General features: G+C 31.8%; 2 protein-coding genes across 2 annotated transcripts; one reads left to right on the forward strand and one right to left on the reverse strand.

The window, feature by feature from the left end:
* Window positions 1-354: 354 nt before the first annotated feature.
* LOC129919830 (aquaporin-11) lies at window positions 355-4,352 on the forward strand. Its single transcript, XM_056000902.1, has 4 exons — window positions 355-1,129; window positions 1,198-1,472; window positions 3,696-3,834; window positions 3,959-4,352. The coding sequence occupies exons 1-4, from the start codon at window positions 955-957 to the stop codon at window positions 4,159-4,161; spliced, it is 792 nt and encodes a 263-aa protein (XP_055856877.1). The 5' UTR covers window positions 355-954; the 3' UTR covers window positions 4,162-4,352.
* A 2,419-nt stretch (window positions 4,353-6,771) lies between these two features.
* On the reverse strand, window positions 6,772-16,704 carry LOC129919245 (probable serine/threonine-protein kinase DDB_G0282963). The gene is made up of 5 exons (XM_056000100.1): window positions 16,509-16,704; window positions 16,249-16,439; window positions 15,637-16,185; window positions 11,556-13,138; window positions 6,772-10,856 (listed from the first exon to the last, which is right to left on the reverse strand). Exons 1-5 carry the CDS (start codon window positions 16,581-16,583, stop codon window positions 6,772-6,774), a joined length of 6,483 nt encoding a protein of 2,160 aa, XP_055856075.1. The 5' UTR covers window positions 16,584-16,704.
* Window positions 16,705-23,561: the final 6,857 nt, after the last annotated feature.

A 23,561-nucleotide genomic window follows, 5' to 3' on the forward strand; every position in this document is an offset into this window, starting at 1 on the left:
TGAAAAGTTAGCAAACTTTTTAGTTCTTAAACCAATTAAGTGAATATAATGTTAACGACAAACTTTTCCTTACTTACGAATATTTATCTACCGTACATTTCTCATTTGAAAATATTCCTTTGCCATATTAACATAATTCTTATAAATCTTCCAAATTTTTTTTTTTTTTCAATTTTGTCTTTTGAATAGTTTTGCAAATTATAGCTTTTAAGCATACTTATTATAGTTCACAAAAAAAAAAACGTAACATTAAAGCATTTATATCCATAAAGTACTTTAGAAAAAAATGGTGAGAAGCTTCCTCTCTATAGTGTGCACCTCATTTTTATGTTATTACAAACCTCTACGATCAGTCGCAAATGTTCAGGGCTCACAGAGACTTTTTCATTGTTTTTATAAATTATTTCAATAAAATAGCGTCCACAACAAAATTTGTTTGCGTGCCAACATAAATATTTTCCAAAGAAATTTAAAGTTTTTTCGTCATTTTAACTATTTTTACATCTTAAATTAATAACTAAGTTTAAGTGTGTTAAAAAAAAATTTAATTTTCAACGGAAAAAAAAAGAAAATCATATGGAAAAATTAGTACTTAATTAAAATTGTTTATTTATAGCTACGAATTAGTATCTGTCAGATACACACATACTAACACTGTGTTAGAAAAACTATATTTTGCACTATTTCGTCACCGATATTGGCGCTTTTCTGTGTACAAAAATATACAATTGTTTTGAATGTGTTTACTTGTTTCGACGTCATCGTCCCGGTCCCAGCCATTCGGCAGATAAATGACTATGCGTGATAGGAATAATTAAAGTTTTGTTAGTTTACGCATCATCATTGTTCCACAAAGTACCTACATCACAGATTTATCGTTTTTTATTGTGTGGGATTGCATAATTTGAAAAACAATCATAAGAAAAACGAAGACGACGCGAACGGCCTTAAAAAATGTCAATGTCAGCTCTAGGGGTTAGCACTGGCTTCATGGTCGGTTGCTGTGTTCTAGCACAAATCGCACGCAAAGTAGCTGGTCGTCTTTTGAAAGAAGGACTTGTACCAGTCCTGGTTAATGAAGCTATTGCTGCAGCTGAACTATGTGCCTGTTGTTTTGAATTGATCATAAGTAACCTTTTAAATTGAAATTGTTTTTTTGTTTTTTGAAAAAGATGATTTTCTTTTATATTTTAATAGTTGCTGATAATTTTGGAGTTGCAGCCTATGCAGTTTTTCTATTCATCCTTACCGTTTGGTGGGGTAAAGTTTGGGGTGATGCTTCGGCATGCCCCTACACTCATATGGAAGATTTGCTAGAAGGGAAGATTTCTTTGCGAGAAGTAGCACTGCGAACATGGGCCGAATTAATGGGCGGATGCTGTGTGTATAGAATTGTTCAGGTGTTTTGGTGGTTTGAATTTGCCGAAACTCATAAAGGGAGAGCTTTTGAGGAGTGTTCAGCTGATTTGCAGGTAAGAATTTTGAAAAATTACGGTATAATATAAAAGGCCGCATTTTTGCATGTGCACAATTTCGCAATATACAGTTTATTGAGGGATTTTTTTGTTTGATAAAATAAGGATAAGTATTACTTTGAATTTACTCAACTTGAGGCTCAATGAAATACCATTCAAGCTAGTTGGCGATCAATTAAAACATTTTTCCAATTAGTTCCTCGTGACGATCAGACTGAACTGTTGAATCTAGCCTGCATCAACATTTTTTGAAAGTCTTAGGTACTCAAATCAGTATTGTCAATTCATTTCTTCACTCAAGTAGGTACTAGGTCATAAAACTGTCAATTAAGGAACAAGTACTAGTTAGGACTTGGTCCTAGCTAACTTCTCAAAATCCGCTAGTATCTGGTTATTTACCAATTATTGGTAGGTACTCAAATCGGCACCAAGTGATTTCTTCACAAAAATACTAGTCCCCGGTACCATCAAATTGGCAGGTACCGAGAATTAGTTAGGACCTCAAAATCGGTAGTCTAGCGGTTAGTTAGTACATGAATAAAAGCAATAGATTTCTTTCTTTTTTAGAGATATTTGACAGATTTTTTTAATTTCTTCTGTGTTCTATCACTCAACAAGTGCGTTTTTGTTGACTTTAATTATTGAATAATTGTTTTTAATCAAAAACACCTGAAATGAGAAATGCAATGCCGAAAAGGGTCGTTTATTACATTTTTTTCTCAATTAACTATAGTAATTTCAACAAATTACATTACTGTTTTTCGCTAGCCCATTATGATAAGATAATTTTGATTTTTAAGAGGTTGGTAATTTGAAAAAATTTGTAATTTGTTTTTACCGACTTCCAAAAAGGAGGAGGTATTCAATTCGTCTGTTTTTTTTTTTTATATGTTTGTTACCTCATAACTTTTGACGGAGTGAACCAATTTTGATGATTCTTTTTGTATTAGCTGGTGGCTGCAGTGTGGTCCCATTTCAATTTCGTTCAGTTCTGGCGATAGATACTATGAGAAAAACCATAAAACCATGGAAGTCGGTTTTGTTTTTTTGATAAAAATGATTATTGTCATAATTTTTTAGCTAACTGAAAAAAGAAACCACCTCACACACCATATTTAATATTTGTTGTTACTTTTGAAAAACAAATTGGATAGATTATACTAAGCATGTATATCATATCGCAAACCAAAAAAATTGTATATTGTGGTTTTTAAGGTGAAATAAAACAAATCAACTTAAGCTTCTTAAGAGGAATGTTATACGGACAACATTCAACCAAATAAGAATTCTAAGTCAAATAAATAACATTTAGAGGCGCAGTGCACACACCAGTAGATTTACATACTTTTTCCAACTTATAAATTAAAATGGTCACTGTGGTGTATGCGTACTAATTTTCTTTTTCTAAAAAATTAGCGAAACTAGTTAGCCTTTGTAACCAACTATTGTTGGAATGACAAAAATAAATGGTGGTTTAGTCTGGGCTAACTTTGGACAAACGAACCACAGTGATAAATCAACGATTTTTACACTGAACAAAAAAAAATTTTTTTATTTGGTTTTTGAGGTGAAAAAAAAAATAATGCTTCTATAATTTTTAAACTAAGGGATAGCGAAAATAAAAGTTAGCTATCCTGGGCTTACCTTCGACAAACAAACCACGGTTTAAAACTAACAATATTTTTACACGATTAAAAATTTAACTTTTTCCGTTTCTGAAATGACAAAAAGTTATTTTTTTATCTTAAAAAAAAATAGTGGGATTTAGATAAAAAATGTTTGGTCATCTTGGGCTCACGATGGGCAAACGAACCATAGTAAATAATAACCGATTTTTTCACTGAACATAAAAAAATTATTTTTTGTGGTTTTTGGGTTGAAAAAAAATTAATTTCATTATAATATCAGAACTAAGGTTGATCTAAAGAAAAAAAAGTTGGCCTATCATATGTAATCGAACCAGGCAGGTTTTAAAAAAAAATGCATTTGGGGCTGCCAACTTCACATAACCAGAAATGCTGGGGTACTAACTTTACCTTAGGACCGAGTACCAGAGCCAGAGCTAGTACCGGGTCTAGCTAGACCCTTTTCCCACTATCTATTAATTAATGCATTTACAAGCGAAACATTTTCCTTGGCATATTTTTTTTGTCTTTATATTTTATTTTGTGTTATATTTATATTTTTTATATTTATATTTATTATATTTATTTTAAATAGGTACATCCTTATGTGGGTGCTGTGATTGAAGGTATTGCAACCCTCCTATGTCGGTTAGCATCAAAATCTCTAACTGAAACTGGACCACGTTTTAGTAGTATTATTGATTCATTTATTGGCACAAGTCTAGTCGTAGCGGGTAAGTATTAATTATTATCAATCCTTTACCAGTAGATTAGATCAAAAATTTTAATTTTATAAACTTCTTATGGGAAAATACCTCTCAATAAAAGTTTACGCTTTTAACTACCTTATGTTTTCAGCATTCAACTTTTCTGGTGGTTATTTCAATCCTGTTTTGGCAACAGCTTTGAAATGGGGATGTAATGGTCATACGAATTTGGAACATATAATTGTTTATTGGATTGGAGCATGCGTTGGAGCTGTACTTTCGGTACCACTATTTCGAGTACCAATTGTAAGACAGTACTTAATTAGAGAAGAAATTACTAAGAAAGAGAACTAAGATAATGTGGAAAACTTAAAAACTATAACTTTGACATGATGCTCTCTTATTCTATTCTATTAAATGTTAAATGTCTTTTTGTTTGTTTATTTATTTGCGTCCTATGAGAAAAATTTTTTTCATTCAAATTGGAATTTTGTTTTAAATGATTTTATAGAATATTTATGTTTTATTGTTTTATGTTTTAATAAAATAAATCGAATTTTGTGATGTTCAAATGTTTTGTTTTTTTTTTCACTAAGGGCTTGTTTCACAGTCTGGCAAAAGGACTGATCCGCGCAATGTAGGGTGAAATCTAACAAAATTGCTTTGGGTTTTAAACAATCAGTGAAACAAATAAAAGCCATGACAAAATGCCATACAATAACGTCTCTTGCAAATACAAATATATAGAATATTTATTTTTTTTAGGACCAAAACTAACGGTACCTGCCATATAACGGAAACAGAAAAGTGATTTTTTTTTTCAAAAATGGCTCTGAATCTCATGCACGATTTACGATTTAGAAAAAGTATCTTGTCTGGTTTTATTTCTATTTTAAAATGGATTCCATTTAATTAAAATTTAATATTCTTGTATTAAAAGTTGCTCTTATCTTAAAGCTTTCTATGAAAAAAATTAGGGAATATTATAATATATTTTAATAAACAATTTTCATCAGTTATCTAAAAAAAAATATGAAGTCTGTGTTGATTAATGAAACACCTTTTGAAATGATTTTGATCACAAAACAAATTTAGCCATCTGAATTTTTAAATAAAAAGAAATTCTAAGAAGAAAATATTTGAAAATCGTTAGAGTCGCTTTTTTTAAATAATTTTTTATACAATCAAATTTTCTAACATTTTTCAAAATCAAAATTGGTATGCCATTTTGAGGAATTAACAGAATTAACAAATTTAACTGCTTTAACACTAAAAACCGAAATTTTGAAATATTTCACTGACCCGTTTTTAAAATAATATTTAAAAAAAAAAAATTTATATTTTTAAAAAATCCAAAAATGAGTTTTCTAAAATACATTCTAATATTCTAGTTACTTAAACCAAAGATAATAGAAACAAGTTACTTGTTTATTATCTTAGAACAAGTAACAATTCAAACGATATTTTTGGGTCATTGGGGCGTATGCGTAATTGTTTTTCTTCTATGGAAACACTTCTTCAATTATTGTGAATGTACATATATAAAACTTCTATTATACTGGCCAAATAATCTACCTAAATTCATTTTTATGATCATTATACCAGGTTATTCACGAGAAATGTGCCAAAAATCTAAAGCGAAAAGAAAATGCAAATGGTTTCCAGAAAAAAAATAATTCTCTTGAATCCTTAAAAAATCAAAAACTCTAACTATACCTATTGAATTTTCGACCATATACTGAATTTAGCTTTATTTTAAAGTACATTTTCCTAAACATTCAAGTGACAAATCAAACGATATTTTTGGGTCATCGGGGGTGTATGCGTAATTTTTTCTTGTATGGAAATACTTCTTCAACAGTTAATGTGTATACAATTTCTATTACTTCACAGGTCAGTTTTTAGGCATTATCAATGAAAAAAAAGTATTAATTCCCTAAAAAAGATTAATGATTAATCCAATACTTATTCACTTTATTGTATCCTCTCATACAACTGCTATGAACGTTTAAGAAATAAAAGAAGAAAAGTTAATTTTTGTTCAGCCAAGTAAACAAAAAATAAAGAGTTTTCTTAGAAAAATGTAGTTTTGGTTTTATTTTTCAATAGCTCGAAAACGACAAGAAATTTTCGCACCCGGTTTTGTTTTTGAATAAAAATTAATGAGAATTAAATTTTGGAAACCATAAAAGTACTTGATTACATAAAATTTTGATTCGATTGGTTCGAACTTTTTTTTTAATATTGAATTTAATAAATACATACATACATACATTTTTCAAAAACTGTTTTATAAAACTACTTTATTTAAAAACATGATAAAAGAGACTTTTGGCTTCGCAAAAGAGAAGGTAAGGTCTTCCTTATCTTATTGAACCAGAATGCTGGGATACGAAGACCACTTTGACGGGAACATTTTCGTTTTTGTCCATTCGCTTGATGTAGATGAGCTTATTTAGTCAACGTTTCGGAATTTATCCCCAAATTAGTACAGCTTGCATTATAACAAAGAAAACTGAAGATGGGTTTTGAGAACTAAAATAACTTTTTTGTGTGTCTTTATTTTATTTTTTGCATCAGAATAGTCCATAGGAGTTCCCAGTTGTACAGACCAGCATGAAAAATTTACAATTATTCATTTAATTTACAGCTAGCTGCCTTACTCAAGAGTCTAGACAGATTTAAACGACCTTAAAGACCACACAGAATCGGAGGTCAAAGACCTGTAAAAGGTTCGGGGATAAAAACCATCGTTCCTGGCCTATACTCTGAGATCTGAGAACTGGGTAACTCTTAGATGCTCATAAAATAATCCAAAAATTATCCAAAAATCAATTCCACAAAAAAAAATCCAACTAAATTATATAACAAAATATTTTATTTAACTTTTGTTTAAAAAATTTTTATATACATACATAAAAATAAAATAATTTGTTCAGTGTAACAAAAACTAATAATCTTCTTTTACACTGCAACAGCTGCAACAATTTTTGTACGCTTCTTACATCTTTTTCGTGTAATAAAAACATTTGCCGTATGCGATCCAACAGACTCGATAACATATTCATTTGAACCCAACGAAACTTTTCTCGATGATGTCGATGTATCACATTGCGTTGGTAATTCACTTTGATTTAATGTCTCATCAACTGTTACATTGTTATCATTATTACAACTTGTGGAATCTGTTTGATCATTATTTGTACATTCTCCATTTGACGATTGAGTATAGGACGGCGATTGAAACATTGAACGTAAACGATCATCAATTTCATGATATTGAAGATCATCATCATTTGCATTATAAACTGGCGGCGGATCATTAGAAAAGACATCATTTAAAAATATTTTATGATGTGTTGGTGTTAATGCATTCATCGAATTAGTAGATGTTTCGTGAGATGGTGATTGTTTTTGACACTTGTTTTTATGATTTTTTCTTGATCTCTTTGGCGTGAGAATTGGCTCTTCTAATTTCCCATCTGATGATCTAGATAATTTCCTTTTCCTCTGTCTTTTTGTTTTTTTACTTTCTTCGGCAGGTGAAGAATTATTTAAACAGAAATCAATTTCATTATTTAGTTTTTCAATTTTATCACAGTTTTCTTCCAAAGCTTTTTCTGGTGCGATATGAATCGATTGTATATCTTCAGTTTCATTTTGAGAACATTGTCGACTTTCTTGTATAATTTCACTAGTCTCCTGTGAAGAATGCAGTTTATCAACAATATTTTCAACATTTTTACCAGATTCAATCTGATTCAAAGAAGATACCATTTCAGGACATTCAAAGCTTTTAGACAATTCAGTACTTTTATTTTTAGAATCTATCGAACTATTTGAATTTCTCTTTTTATTTTTTCGTTTCTTTGTGGACTCTTTCAAGTCGGGACTTTTAAAATCCTCCAAAACCTCAGTTGAAATTATTTTCGATTCTTCAATAATACTATCGTTAACAAGTTTATCATCTTCATTGCTAATGGAACTATCAAGAATTTGTCTAGGTTTTCTTTTGTACTTTCTTTTAGTTTTTGTTATTTCGCAATCAGGTGACGAAGTTTCCGTGGTGCTGTTGTTTTGTGTTTTTAATTTACGTTTTCTTTTTTTCGTATTTGTATTTGTCTCTTCTGATTTGGAATCTAAAACCTCATCACAATAAAGCAACGATTGGTAGTTATTTGCTCCTTCAACTAATTCATTTTTGGAATCCAAAGACTGTTTAACAATTTGTTGTTGGTTTTTACTTGAATCTCGTTGATTATTTCTTTTTGTACTTCTTGATTTTAAGGTTTTATTTTTGATTGAAGAAGAACAACATGGTTTATCTTGAGCATAAAAGTCCCATTCCATGTCATTAATTTGGTTATTTTTATTTTCTATAATTTCTATTGTGTCCCGTTTGTGATTTCTTTCAATATTTAGATTGTTCATTTCGTCGTTATTATCATTAAGTCTTTCACCAGGAAAGAAAGTATTATTTTCATTATTGACAATTTCATTGGACGACATTATTTTAGTATCAGAAGAATCTGTTGAATTTTTTATGGCGGTTTTCCTTTTACAACGGTTCCTTTTAATTGTTATTGAATATGATTCTACAACATTTTCGTTTATTTGTTTTTCTTCTTTGTTTTGTTCTAGGCTTAATTCAGAACTGAGAAGACAATCATCCGCATAAGATGGAACATCTTTTTGTATTTCTTCTTTATCAACTTCTTCTAACATTGTTGACTTTTCTTGTTGTAATTTTTCAATTTTATCTGATTTTATAGGGGAAATGTGTTCAGTGTTTTTCGATACATTTTCAACACTTGAAAGAGTTGGCAGGCATGTTTGAAGACAATCTTCATCTTTTGTACTTAGAAGGGATTTAGAAGGTGAAACAAAAGAATCGTTTTTAGTTTTTGAAAAGTCCTCTTTTTCCAGGGATTCATCAAAAATTGACGAAGAGATATTATTTTTTCTAGATTCTGGCTCATTATTATCTTTATCTTCTACTTCATCTGTTTCATTTTTACTTTCCAAGTTGCAATTTAACTTTTCCGTCATTATTTTGTTATTACAATCTGACCCGTTTTGACAATTTTCTTTAGGAAACAGAGGTTCTAAGATATTTTCAGGCTCTTTGACATCTTTCTGATGTTTGTCTTTTCCTATAATCTCTGATAGATCATCAGATGATATCCCATTTGAATTAAATGGTGTCGATATGAAACTATGATTATTGTCATCAGATTTTATATATCGATCTGATACCATTGTCATTGTTGAATTTGTAGGATTATTCGAATCATCTGTTCGTTTTTTTGGAGTTTTGATTTTTTTTCGCCTACCAGACGATATAGACTCACAATTTGGTGGAGAACTTTCAAATTCGTCAGTTGAATTAAGTGATTTTTGAGGCGAAATATGGGAAGAAAATATTTTTGGTGAAGAATTTGAGGAACTTTGAATTGTTCTTGAATCGATTGCTTGATTTGATATCTCTGATTTCTTTAATGGACTTGAGATTGTTTTTGTAGGCGCAGTGTCATTTGGAACGATTGAACTTATTTTATTCAATTCATTTATTTTTATCTGAGATTTATTATAATAAGGAGATGTACATTTTGGAGTATTTTGTTCATCAGAGATTGATTTAGAAATTTCAGTATCTTCCACTTGACGATCAGAGGAATTTTCAGAAGTGGGTTTTGTTTCTAAGGAAGTTTGTGACTTATCATCAGAACCAGATTTTTCGTTAATCAAAACTTTTTCGGAACTTGCTTTCTCTTGAGCTGTATTTGGAGAACATTTTTCAATAATTTTTTCTATTTTATCGCCACTTGGTTCATCTTTTTCTTGAAGATTCATCTTCTGATCGATTTCGACATGATGAATTGATGATTGAGATGATTCATTCAAGACAGGAACGTCAGTTTCTTCGTAGTTTTTGTGGTTTATTTGTTCCTTTATGACATCTTCCACGAAAGCCAAACCATGATCATTCAAAGTTATATTTTCGTCAACAGCGGAAACGATTAAATTTTCCTTGGCAATTTGTTCATTTTTACAAGACTCAAAAGGTATTAAATTCGGGCAATCTGCTCTGTTTTCAGATTTTTGTTCCTGGTTCTTTAATTCAGAAAGTTGTAAATCGCTTGAAACAGCAGAAGTGTTTTTATCCTGGCAAATTTCTTCAGATTTTGTCGTGGTCATTTTGTTTTCTGTGTCTGTTTCTTCAATATTAGAAGGATTTATATCAATCTCGGTACTTGATTTCTCATTTGAAACAGTTGAAGAGTGCATGGATGCAAGAACTTTGTCTTGAGGTTCTGTATCCACTGATATCTTATTACATTCGATCTCCATATCAACTTCAGTACCATTTTCATGAGTTGATGGAAGAACAGAAACTACGTCCAATGACATAACCCTTTGATTTGATTCCACTTCATTGTTAATTGAATTTTTTTCGGGTGATATTAAGTCCAGTTCTATTACATTTGATTTTAATACAATTCTTTCAACTTTTTTTGATTCATCAGTATCCTTATTATCAAATGAATTTCCTATAATTTCATCATCATCACTTATATCATCACAGTGTAAGAAAAACACCTGATCCTGGTCTGTAATTTTTTCGTTTTGATCATCATTATCATCAAATCTTAACATCGGACTTAATCTAGCTTCTGATATATCATTCTTCATGGTCACCTTATCAGAGTTTTCTTTCGAGGTATTTGTTTTTGTTTCATTTCGATTTTGAGTTGAACGATTTCGATTGTGTTTAGAATGTTTTCTTGAAGAATGTGAATCTTTATGAGGTGAAGATTCATTTTTTGAACGAGTTGATTCTTTTGAACGATTTTCATGATGACGACGATGATGGTGATGTTTTTCTCTGGATCTTCTGGAACTACTGGATCGATGTAAATTTTCTTCGGATGCTGATATTGAATTAAAATTATGTGATGTTATATGGCGTTTTTTGGAGTTGTATTTTTTGCAGATTTCCTCTTTATTGTGTTTAGTTGAAGTTTGAGAAGAATTCTTTGGGGATAAAGCTGAAGAGAAGAGAATAGAAGAAAGTGTAAGAAAATGTTTATATACTAGCAATTATTTTAATCATTATAATTGAATAACTGAAAACCAAAAGTTTGTAGGACATCGGGTTGCTGAATTATTTGCAATCGAACACATTTTTTTTTTGCTTAATTCGGAACCAGATATTTCCCGAAACAAGTTTTGGTTCACAGATATGAGATCACAGTGATAAGACCTACGCATTCAGCTAAAAAATTAAAAATTTATTTTTTTAAGATTTTCGAGAATTATCCAAGGACCCCTTGTCTAAAAATTCGAAATTTTCAAAAATTTTCTCCAAATCCATCGAATGAGACATCAAAAGAAAGGACTCTTTAGGCTCTATTCATAACTCAAAACCAAAATTTTGTAGGAGTTCGGCTTGCTGAATTATTTTTCAAAATGCTTTTTTTTGGCCCCATTTTTTTCGAAAATCGGAAAAAATAAAATTGTAATTTTTTTTCACCTAAATGCATCATTAATGTGAACTAATATCTGTTACCAAAACTTGGTTTGAGACTTATCTGCAGATATCGGCCTTCGAATGTTTGAAAAAAAAAAATATTTGGATGCAAATACCTCAGCAACCAGACTGGCCAAGCTAATTTGCCTTTTGACTATAATCTTTTAGTAAAAAAAATAAAGCAATTATAAGGAAATATTTAGAACATGCTACTTACAGTTATGACTCTGTTCAATATTATCCATTTTAGTTTGGTATTTTAAAGCATCTTTACATTTGCCATCCAAAGTGCCATCATTCGTGATATTTGGTTTTAAAAGTGTTTCATCAGATTTCGATGATATATTTGATATCCCTTCAGAACATAACTTTTCACTTGAATTGCTTGTAGATTTGTTCTTTACCATCAATTCAGTTTCAGATATTTTTGAAGGTGTATCTGTTAAATCTTCAAATGGTGGAGATTCAATTTCATCTCGCGACATATTCAAATTATCTTTAGAAATTTCATTGATTTCATCTTCACTTGAATAAAAGCTCGAATCAAGTTCAACAAATTTAAAAGTTTTAGCATCATTTGTATTTTTATTTGCTAAATCGGGTATCAAGTGTTGTTTTTCTTCTTTCGTTTCTTTAGTTATAACATCGTCACAAGAACTATCATCAACTACAAGGGACAACTTTATTGGTGTAGTTTTTTTAGCTGTTTCATTTGTTTTACTATTTACTGACTTTTCAATTGGTACAAAATATACATTATCTGATGATTCAACGAAAACATTTTTTGATCCACAAATACTAGTAGCTGGCGATGGACCAAAAAGATCATCCATAACCTTTGTCAAAGGTTGCTTTTGAGGTGTTTGATATTTCAAATTGAAATTTTCATCTGTTTTTGGGAGATGTTTATCTTTAGCAGGAATTGGAAATGCCACTACTCCGTTATTAGATACTTTTTCTTTGCCAGTTTTTTCTCCAGAACTTTTTGAAACAGTCAAAGGCTTTGTAGGAGATATCAATTTACTATGTTTTTCATCTTTATCATCGATGATTATTTGTTCAACTGTCGCAGCTTTAACCAATTCAGTTCTCTTATCTTCTAGAGGTTTCTCAATTAGAACAAAGTCGGAGTCGCTTGAAGACCCTCCGACAGATTTAATTGGGTTTTCTCTTCCAACTACAGAACAGAGACTGCCTGCTGGAGATGGACCAAACAGTTCATCAAATGACAAAGGTTGTCTTTTTGGTGTTTGTATATTCAAATTGCAATTTTCATCTGTTTTTACCAGATTTTCTTTCACATTATCATTAGGTATTGAGTCTATTTTCTGAGCATTAGTTACCAATATATCATCATATAAATCATTATCATTTGGTTCTTCTGATTGATTTATTATTGAATCATCAAAAAGTGCATCAATAAATTGATTAGATTTTTCAGTTGCCAATTTGTTTGGATCAATTGTTTCAGGTAGTTTTTGTATCTTTTTTGCTTCTTTTTTATTTTTCTTAAATTCTTTTACATCTTTTAATATTTCAATTTGTAATATTTCTATTTTCTGATTGATTGGTCGTTTTTCAGTAGGAGAATTAGGAACATTTTTTTTAAGTTTGTGGTGTTCAGTCTTGGAATCTTTAATTTGATCTTTTTTTGTGTGAATTGCATCTTTTGGTTTGCTATCAAGATTTTTTGACGACTCATATCCATTAACAGTTGTGTTAGTATGTCTTCCATCTGTATGGTTAGTCCGTTGAGAACGATGATCAATTTTATCGTATTTATCCCAACTACCGTCTGAACTGCAAAATGGAAAAGAAGTTAATTTTCATTTTTTGTGTGAGAAATTTTAAAAGCATCATAATGCAATCAAGATAGTTTTGTTTCTAAAAAAAATGTCAAATAATGTAAAATCATTATTATTTATTAATTTGTAATGCGTTAAGGACTAACGTTTCTTAAAACTAGAACACATACAATTTTGATATAAAGATTAAAATTAGTTTACATTTTACATTAATACAACATTCGTGGCTTTTTTTATTTTTGGGTTTGACCTTGAGCTTGGAGAAAAATGTCCAAGCGTGTTGTTGATTTGTAGGCTAAACAAATATTTTCAGTTTTGTTTTTTACAATTTTTGTTAAGCTTTATGTCAAGTGTGTAGCATGTAGCATAAACGATAGTTTTAAAGTAACCCTTGCCAGATTTGGAGTTATTTTCTTGAGTCCCTTTGTTCTTTTGTTTTGTATCAAACGAATGATAGTAGGAGGAAAACAATATTGTCTTTTAGAATGGCTTAGTTCAAAAACTTAATTTATAAGATAGAAAGCCGTGTGAATTATAATATGTTACTGTCAACAGCGCTTATTTGGAGGTGGATTCATCGTTGAAGGCAGACTTCAACTTAGTCTTGACAACTGCGTGAACGGCCAACTCACTAAATCCTCATTGGGCAGCTTTGACTCCATTCCTCGGGAAGCTCTCTTCTATAAGCTCTACAATTATGGAATCTATACAAAAATAATAGCAGTCATTAGAGCAATGTATAAACAAAACGTGGCACGAGTGTTGGATGGAAAACAACTTTCCGATGAGTTTCAGGCATCAATCAAGGTTGCGTTTTAAGTGCTTTACTCTTCAGTCCTTACATAAAGGACATTACTAACGCATTGAATGGTGGTATAGAGCTTAATGGAAAAATCCATTCCAGGCCTCATGTATGCTGACGATACAGTCTTCCTAGCCGAATCTACGCAGCGCTATTGTAAAGACTGGAACCTATCAGTTAACCTCCCAAAGTCTAAAATAATGATATTTAGAAGCGGTGGACTGAGATACTCCAGAATGGAAAAATGGACATTTCAAGAGGAAACAGCCGAAATAGTCAAGGAGTACAAGTATCTGGGTGTCTTGATTACCTCTAACCTGAATCTCAAAAGACACCTCCGAGGAAAAGTAGCGTAAGCTAAGCGTGCAATGTGCACCGTGTGGAGAAGCTGCTTTTTGAGAAATAACGTTTCTCACATTGCTACATATAAATTTTTTCAACGGAGTGGAAAAGCTCCTCCGTTTTTTCATCAAAAGCACATTTAGGCTGCCAGGTACGACCCCCAACTATATACTACACCTAGAAACTGGAACATGCCCGCTCTTCTTGGATACTACCAACAAACTACACTTTAATTATGTGAAAAGAGTTATGGCGATGGGAGAAAACAGGATCCCGAGGCTTGTGCTAAGTCACATCATTAGTTGTAGAGGAGCATGTCTAGGTGAGTGGTATAAGCTGGCGAATGATTGCTCAATAACCTTTTCAATATCAGCTGAAGATAACCCTTATTCGCTTAAAACGAAATTTGATGAGTTATTGATGAAACCAGGTAACAGAATGTACAACAAGTTTATTGAGGAAGCGGAATCATCACTATATAGAGCTTACTATAGTAAAGTTAACCACTTTTTAGAGCAACAGACCTACTTCTTGACGGATAACACCATACACAAAATCAGTATGATCCTTAATGTTAGAGGTGAACTCCTTAACTTAAATTTCATCCCTCACCGTCCCGGTCTTCCTATATTGTGCGATTTATGCAATCGAAGAGAAAGTGAAGACGTGTTCCGTTTTCTTGGAGTTTGTCCAATTCTTAAAGAATTCCGCAAAAGATACTTTGGAGTTGATATGCTCAGTTTAGAAGAAACCATAAAACTGATAAATGGAGAACGCGGTTGGAATCTTTTATACCAATATTGTCTGAATGCTTTGCGATACAGAACATGTATTGTATAATCAAACTAAATTTTTAACGTATAAAAAATAGTTTAAATAACTGTAAAATTAAATTTTTGAAAGCATTATATTAGTTTTTTTTTTTTTTAGTAAGATAATTCTGTAAAAATTAAAATGTAAATGTCAGTCTGGTAGACGGCCATCGGCCAAACCATTTTAAGACTTAAGATAAACTTAAAAATGAAATTGTGAATAGAATTAAAATTTTGAAGTCAATAAAACTAAAACTAAACTAAAACTATAGGAAAAATATGAGGTCACTAAAGATAGCCACAAGCTAAAAAGAGAATATTATGTAGAAATGGTTGTACCTTATTAGTCAAGTTGTAGCACAATTATCACCAGAGGAATTAATGATAAGTTTCTTAGAGCCGTTTATAAAACTATTTTCGTTTTTAATTAAATTTTTAAGTTTTGTATCAACAATGGCTCAAGAATCAGTTACATAATGAAAGTTGTTAATTATTATGAAGAGCTAAGAATTGTATAAGAAAAAAATTATTGATTACCTCTTAGTTTGCGACCTATCTCGGTCATGTCCCTTTCGTTTGTCATCTTTACTTCTTTCGTCTTTGTCCCGTCCACTGGGTCGTTCTTTGCTCCAATTACTTTTGTGATCTTTTTCTTTGTTGTCACTACGATCATTAAAACGATGTCGACCTCGTTCATCTTCCTTGTCTCTGCTGCGATGCTGATATCGACTTCTATCTCTCGACCGGTCTCTGTCTTTCGACCGGTCTCTATGCCTATTTCGACTATGATCTTTTTCACGAGAATCACTTCTTCGAACTTCATCTCGATACTTGTTTCTATCAAAATTTGGTTTTCCATTTGCAAGTTTTTCTTTTGAAAATGTTGCCAATGGAAATTGATCGTCCAAATGTTTCCTTAACGATTCCGTATCTGAGTTATTCTTCTCAATTTTTCTTGGTACCCTTGAGAATGGGTTCACCTTCGCACTATCGCTTGATGTATCTTCTCTATGAACTTCAGCATTCTCAGTGAATTGCTTTCCTCCATTTTGAGGTTTAAATCGACGAAAACAAATGTCATCTTTCCTGTTTTTTGTTTGCAATAAGATTGAAAAGAATTGATTGGGAAGAAAACTTAAGGTTACTTACTGTTTGCGTAGATCACAAATTTGATTGTCCTTTCTCTTGATCTCTGTCCGAGCTGTGTCGAGGAGATTGGCAAAATTTATTTCCAATTGTTTTATTTTTTTATTCAATTCTTTTTTCTCAGTTTGGAGTTTTTGAATTGTACTCAAGGCAACTTCATATTTGTCTTTCCATCGCAAATCATCAATAGCTTCCTATTACAATAAATTATGTGCTAGTAAAATCAAGGATTATAGTTTTTTTGGTAGGGTTTTTGAACTTACTTGTTTTTCTTTTACATGCAGCAATTCTAAATCTTCATATAAATCAAATTCTTGCATTTTTTCAAACTCAAACATTAATTTTATTTTTTTAATTTGTTCCTATTTGTGATTTTTTTATAAAAATTTTGCTTTTCTTTTTCAGCTGTAGCCGTTTGTGTGTTGACAGATTTGTGAGTTGTTTTGTTTTTTTGTTTTGCAAAGGGCGCGAAAAAAATACTTGTCATTTTTGACAGTACACTTATGACAAGTTTTCGTGTTCGAAAAATTAACTACAGTAGAGATCCATTATTTTGTTTACATCAAGAGGCTTGACTCTTATTTCGAATTTTCTTTTGATAATCATTCTGTGAGGCGCGTACTGTTACACGATGCCTCTTGACATTTCTCTTTTGATTTAAAATTAGTTTTTGTTGTTGTATTGCACCAAGAAGCAAAAAGAAATGAAAGGGAATGTTGAAAAAAGAAAAAGTGGAAAAAGAAACGTCAAAAAAGAGTCTCAGAGATTCCACCCACGACCAGGGATGCCATTCTAGCGACTTTGTCGCTAGATCTAGCGACATTTCAACTTCTTCCGCGACAAAAATATTTTGATGTCGCTAGATTATTTTTAGCAACTTTTCTAGCGACTTTTGAAGCCAAGCATTCCTGAGTTGTGAACAGTGTTGCCACAAGCTAAAATGAAAAGTCGCTTGGCCAACCGCTAAAAGTCACTAGATTGGCTGAAATTCTGGAGACAAAAAGTCGCTAGAAGTCGCTAGAAAAAAATTGTAATATAATAATACTACGTTTCCACCTATCCTAAATCCGAGATTTAGCTAAGTAGATTTAGCACAAATCTCGAGTTTAATTCTGAATCTCGGATTGAAAGTAGGCGACAATCTTAGATTTAGGGTAGCTGAACCCAAATCTAAGATTTAGCGAAGTAGATTTAAAATAAATCTCGAGATTTAATCTAAATCTACTTAGCTAAATCTCGGATTTAGCGTAGGTGGAAACATAGTATAAGGCTCAACAAAAATTTATTTTTGAATAACTTTATTTTTTTTTTTTTCAAAAATTCAAAGTTAACAACAAACTTAAGGCTAGAGTAACAAAAAACAAATAAAGGCAAAACAAACTAAAATTCAGTCTCATTGTTAATAAGTATTTAGATATATAGATAATTCTTAAATCTTTTGGAATAAAATACTCAGTATTTATTCTGAATCACATACAAAAAGATCACTATCGATTTCTTCAATATACTCAGTTGCAAGAACTTCAACAGCATTATTTTTAAATACATTTGTTTTTAAAACGATTTCTGGTAGTTCATAGGTATGACAGTTTTTGTAAAGTAATTTAAGCTGATTTCGAATAAGAATAATAGAATTTAAGTTTTTGTTGACAATTTATTTCTGGTCTTATTTTTCACAAGGTTTTGACCAGTGCTGTAATATAATAAAAATAGTATTTACGTTTCACAACTCAGAAATGCTTGGCTTCAAAAGTCGCTAGAAAAGTCGCTAAAAATCGACAAATGTCTATCGACAAATATCTATCGTTAAATGTCTATCGATAAATGTCTATAAAAAATGTCTATTGACAAATGTCTATCAACAAATGTCTGTCGACAAATGTCTATCCAAAAGTTGTCTATCCACAAATGTCTATCCACAAATGTCAATCCACAAATGTCTATCGACAAATGTCTATCCACAAATGTCTATCCACAAATGTCTATCCACAAATGTCTATCCACAAATGTCTATCGACAAATGTCTATCCACAAGTGTCTATCCACAAATGTCTATCCACAAATATCTATAGACAAATGTCTATCCACAAATGTCTACCCACAAATGTCTATCCACAAATGTCTACCCACAAATGTCTATCCACAAATGTCTATCCACAAATGTCTATCTACAAATGTCTATCGACAAATGTCTATCCACAAATGTCTATCCACAAATGTCTATCGACAAATGTCTATCGACAAATGTCTATCGACAAATGTCTATCGACAAATGTCTATCGACAAATGTCTATCGACAAATGTCTATCGACAAATGTCTATCCACAAATGTCTATCCACAAATGTCTATCGACAAATGTCTATCGACAAATGTATATCGACAAATGTCTATCGACAAATGTCTATCGACAAATGTCTATCCACAAATGTCTATCCACAAATGTCTATCCACAAATATCTATCCACAAATGTCTATCCACAAATGTCTATCGATAATATCGACAAATGTCTATCCACAAATGTCTATCCACAAATGTCTATCCACAAATGTCTATCCACAAATGTCTATCCACAAATGTCTATCGACAAATGTCTATCGACAAATGTATATCGACAAATGTCTATCCACAAATGTCTATCCACAAATGTCTATCGACAAATGTCTATCCACAAATGTCTATCCACAAATGTCTATCCACAAATGTCTATCGACAAATGTCTATCGACAAATGTCTATCCACAAATGTCTATCCACAAATGTCTATCCACAAATGTCTATCGACAAATGTCTATCGACAAATGTATATCGACAAATGTCTATCCACAAATGTCTATCCACAAATTTCTATCCAAAAATGTCTATCGATAAATGTCTATCCACAAATATCTATCGACAAATGTCCATCCACAAATGTCTATCCACAAATGTCTATCGACAAATGTCTATCCACAAATGTCTATCCACAAATGTCTATCCACAAATGTCTATCCACAAATGTCTATACACAAATGTCTATCCACAAATGTCTATCCACAAATGTCTATCGACAAATGTCTATCGACAAATGTCTATCGACAAATGTCTATCCACAAATGTCTATCCACAAATGTCTATCCACAAATGTCTATCGACAAATGTCTATCGACAAATGTCTATCGACAAATGTATATCGACAAATGTCTATCCACAAATGTCTATCCACAAATGTCTATCCACAAATGTCTATCCACAAATGTCTATCCACAAATGTCTATCGACAAATGTCTATCCACAAATGTCTATCGACAAATGTCTATCCACAAATGTCTATCGACAAATGTCTATCGACAAATGTCTATCGACAAATGTCTCACGACAAATGTCTATCGACAAATGTCTCACGACAAATGTCTATCGACAAATGTCTATCCACAAATGTCTATCCACAAATGTCTTTCCACAAATGTCTATCCACAAATGTCTATCGACAAATGTCTATCGACAAATGTATATCGTTAAATGTCTATCCACAAATGTCTATCCACAAATGTGTATCCACAAATGTCTATCCACAAATGTCTATCCACAAATGTCTATCGACAAATGTCTATCGACAAATGTCTATCGACAAATGTCTATCGACAAATGTATATCGACAAATGTCTATCCTTAAATGTCTATCGATAAATGTCTATCCACAAATATCTATCGACAAATGTCCATCCACAAATGTCTATCCACAAATGTCTATCCACAAATGTCTATCCACAAATGTCTATCGACAAATGTCTATCGACAAATGTCTATCGACAAATGTCTATCGACAAATGTATATCGACAAATGTCTATCCTTAAATGTCTATCGATAAATGTCTATCCACAAATATCTATCGACAAATGTCCATCCACAAATGTCTATCCACAAATGTCTATCGACAAATGTCTATCCACAAATGTCTATCCACAAATGTCTATCCACAAATGTCTATCGACAAATGTCTATCCACAAATGTCTATCCACAAATGTCTATCGACAAATGTCTATCCACAAATGTCTATCCACAAATGTCTATCCACAAATGTCTATCCACAAATGTCTATCGACAAATGTCTATCGACAAATGTATATTGACAAATGTCTATCCACAAATGTCTATCCACAAATGTCTATCCACAAATGTCTATCCACAAATGTCTATCGACAAATGTCTATCCACAAATGTCTATCCACAAATGTCTATCCACAAATGTCTATCGACAAATGTATATCGACAAATGTCTATCCTTAAATGTCTATCGATTAATGTCTATCCACAAATATCTATCGACAAATGTCTATCGACAAATGTCTATCGACAAATGTCTATCGACATATGTCTATCCTTAAATGTCTATCGACAAATGTCTATCGTTAAATGTCTATCCACAAATGTCTATCCAAAAATGTCTATCCACAAATGTCTATCCACAAATGTCTATCCACAAATGTCTATCCACAAATGTCTATCCACAAATGTCTATCGACAAATGTCTATCGACAAATGTCTATCGACAAATGTCTATCGACAAATGTCTCACGACAAATGTCTCACGACAAATGTCTATCCACAAATGTCTATCCACAAATGTCTATCCACAAATGTCTATCGACAAATGTCTATCGACAAATGTATATCGACAAATGTCTATCCACAAATGTCTATCCACAAATGTCTATCCACAAATGTGTATCCACAAATGTCTATCCACAAATGTCTATCCACAAATGTCTATCGACAAATGTCTATCGACAAATGTCTATCGACAAATGTCTCACGACAAATGTCTCACGACAAATGTCTATCCACAAATGTCTATCCACAAATGTCTATCCACAAATGTCTATCGACAAATGTCTATCTTTTTTTTTTTTTTTTTTTTTCACTTCAGATTCTTTGATGTAGTAAGCTTAGAACAAGCTTTTAACTACAATCAGAGGCTCATCATAAGTGCATGTTAGTGGTTAGTAGACAAAAAATACAACCTCCCACATGCACAATATAAAAACAAAATAATTACAAACAAATTTACAAGTTATAAAATTATAAGTACAAAAAATCCAACATTTATTTAAAACATTGATTAACAGTCACGATTGTGGAGCACTGGTTCGAAACAATGTTTTTAAACCCATTTTCGTCAAATTAAAGTCTAAGGATGAATGGTTCAAGTTAAAAAGTTTACTCATGCGACTAAGAGGCTCATTAATACCATAGTTTGTTCTATGAAAGTCGATATGCAAAGGTTCAAATCTTCGTAGGAGGTGAGATCCACCCGGATAATTTATACCAATACAAGCTAATAGATCAGGGGCGTCAATTTGGGAATTAATAATATCCACAAATGTCTATCCACAAATGTCTATCCACAAATGTCTATCCACAAATGTCTATCCACAAATGTCTATCCACAAATGTCTATCCACAAATGTCTATCGACAAATGTATATCGACAAATGTCTATCCTTAAATGTCTATCGATAAATGTCTATCCACAAATATCTATCGACAAATGTCCATCCACAAATGTCTATCGACAAATGTCTATCCACAAATGTCTATCCACAAATGTCTATCTACAAATGTCTATCCACAAATGTCTATCCACAAATGTCTATCCACAAATGTCTATCCACAAATTTCTATCCAAAAATGTCTATCGACAAATGTCTATCGACAAATGTCTATCGACAAATGTCTATCGACAAATGTCTATCGACAAATGTCTATCCACAAATGTCTATCGACAAATGTCTATCGACAAATGTATATCGACAAATGTCTATCGTTAAATGTCTATCGACAAATGTCTATCCACAAATGTCTATCCACAAATGTCTATCCACAAATGTCTATCCACAAATGTCTATCCACAAATGTCTATCCACAAATGTCTATCGACAAATGTCTATCCACAAATGTCTATCCACAAATGTCTATCCACAAATGTCTATCGACAAATGCGTATCGACAAATGTATATCGACAAATGTCTATCCTTAAATGTCTATCGATAAATGTCTATCCACAAATATCTATCGACAAATGTCTATAGACATCTTGTGGATAGACATTTATCGATAGACATTTAAGGATAGACATTTGTCGATATACATTTGTCGATAGACATTTGTCGATAGACATTTGTCGATAGACATTTGTCGATAGACATTTGTGGATAGACATTTGTGGATAGACATTTGTGGATAGACATTTGTGGATAGACATTTGTGGATAGACATTTGTGGATAGACATTTGTGGATAGACATTTGTGGATAGACATTTGTCGATAGACATTTGTCGATAGACATTTGTGGATAGACATTTGTCGATAGACATTTGTGGATAGACATTTGTCGATAGACATTTGTCGATAGACATTTGTCGATAGACATTTGTCGATAGACATTTGTGGATAGACATTTATAGACATTTGTGGATAGACATTTGTCGATAGACATTTGTCGATAGACATTTAACGATAGACATTTGTCGATATACATTTATCGATAGACATTTGTCGATAGACATTTGAGGATAGACATTTGTGGATAGACATTTGTGGATAGACATTTGTGGATAGACATTTGTGGATAGACATTTTTGGATAGACATTTGTGGATATACATTTGTTGATAGACATTTGTGGATAGACATTTAAGGATAGACATTTGTGGATAGACATTTGTCGATAGACATTTGTCGATAGACATTTGTCGATAGACATTTGTCGATAGACATTTGTCGATAGACATTTAACGATAGACATTTGTCTTGAGACATTTGTCGTGAGACATTTGTCGATAGACATTTGTGGATAGATATTTGTCGATAGACATTTGTGGATAGACATTTGTGGATAAACATTTGTGGATAGACATTTGTGGATAGACATTTGTCGATAGACATTTGTGGATAGACATTTGTGGATAGACATTTGTGGATAGACATTTAACGATAGACATTTGTCGATAGACATTTAAGGATAGACATTTGTCGATAGACATTTGTCGATAGACATTTGTGGATAGACATTTGTGGATAGACATTTGTGGATAGACATTTGTGGATAGACATTTGTGGATAGACATTTGTGGATAGACATTTGTGGATAGAAATTTGTCGATAGACATTTATCGATAGACATTTAAGGATAGACATTTGTCGATATACATTTGTCGATAGACATTTGTCGATAGACATTTGTGGATAGACATTTGTGGATAGACATTTGTCGATAGACATTTGTGGATAGACATTTGTGGATAGACATTTGTGGATAGACATTTGTCGATAGA

Source organism: Episyrphus balteatus, chromosome 4 (genome assembly GCF_945859705.1).
Source record: "Episyrphus balteatus chromosome 4, idEpiBalt1.1, whole genome shotgun sequence".
Classification (NCBI taxonomy): Eukaryota; Metazoa; Arthropoda; class Insecta; order Diptera; family Syrphidae; genus Episyrphus; species Episyrphus balteatus.

What these genes read in the sequence shown, in the direction of transcription:
- LOC129919830 (XM_056000902.1), top strand. Translation starts at nt 955, where the DNA reads ATGTCAATGTCAGCTCTAGGGGTTAGCACTGGCTTCATGGTCGGTTGC. An exon ending in TTGTTTTGAATTGATCATAA is followed by an intron (nt 1,130 to 1,197) that starts GTAACCTTTTAA and finishes ATATTTTAATAG; the next exon opens with TTGCTGATAATTTTGGAGTT. An exon ending in AGTGTTCAGCTGATTTGCAG is followed by an intron (nt 1,473 to 3,695) that starts GTAAGAATTTTG and finishes TATTTTAAATAG; the next exon opens with GTACATCCTTATGTGGGTGC.
- LOC129919245 (XM_056000100.1), bottom strand. Translation starts at nt 16,583, where the DNA reads ATGTTTGAGTTTGAAAAAATGCAAGAATTTGATTTATATGAAGATTTA. An exon ending in ATTTGTGATCTACGCAAACA is followed by an intron (nt 16,186 to 16,248) that starts GTAAGTAACCTT and finishes AACAAAAAACAG; the next exon opens with GAAAGATGACATTTGTTTTC. An exon ending in TATTGAACAGAGTCATAACT is followed by an intron (nt 10,857 to 11,555) that starts GTAAGTAGCATG and finishes TCTTCTCTTCAG; the next exon opens with CTTTATCCCCAAAGAATTCT.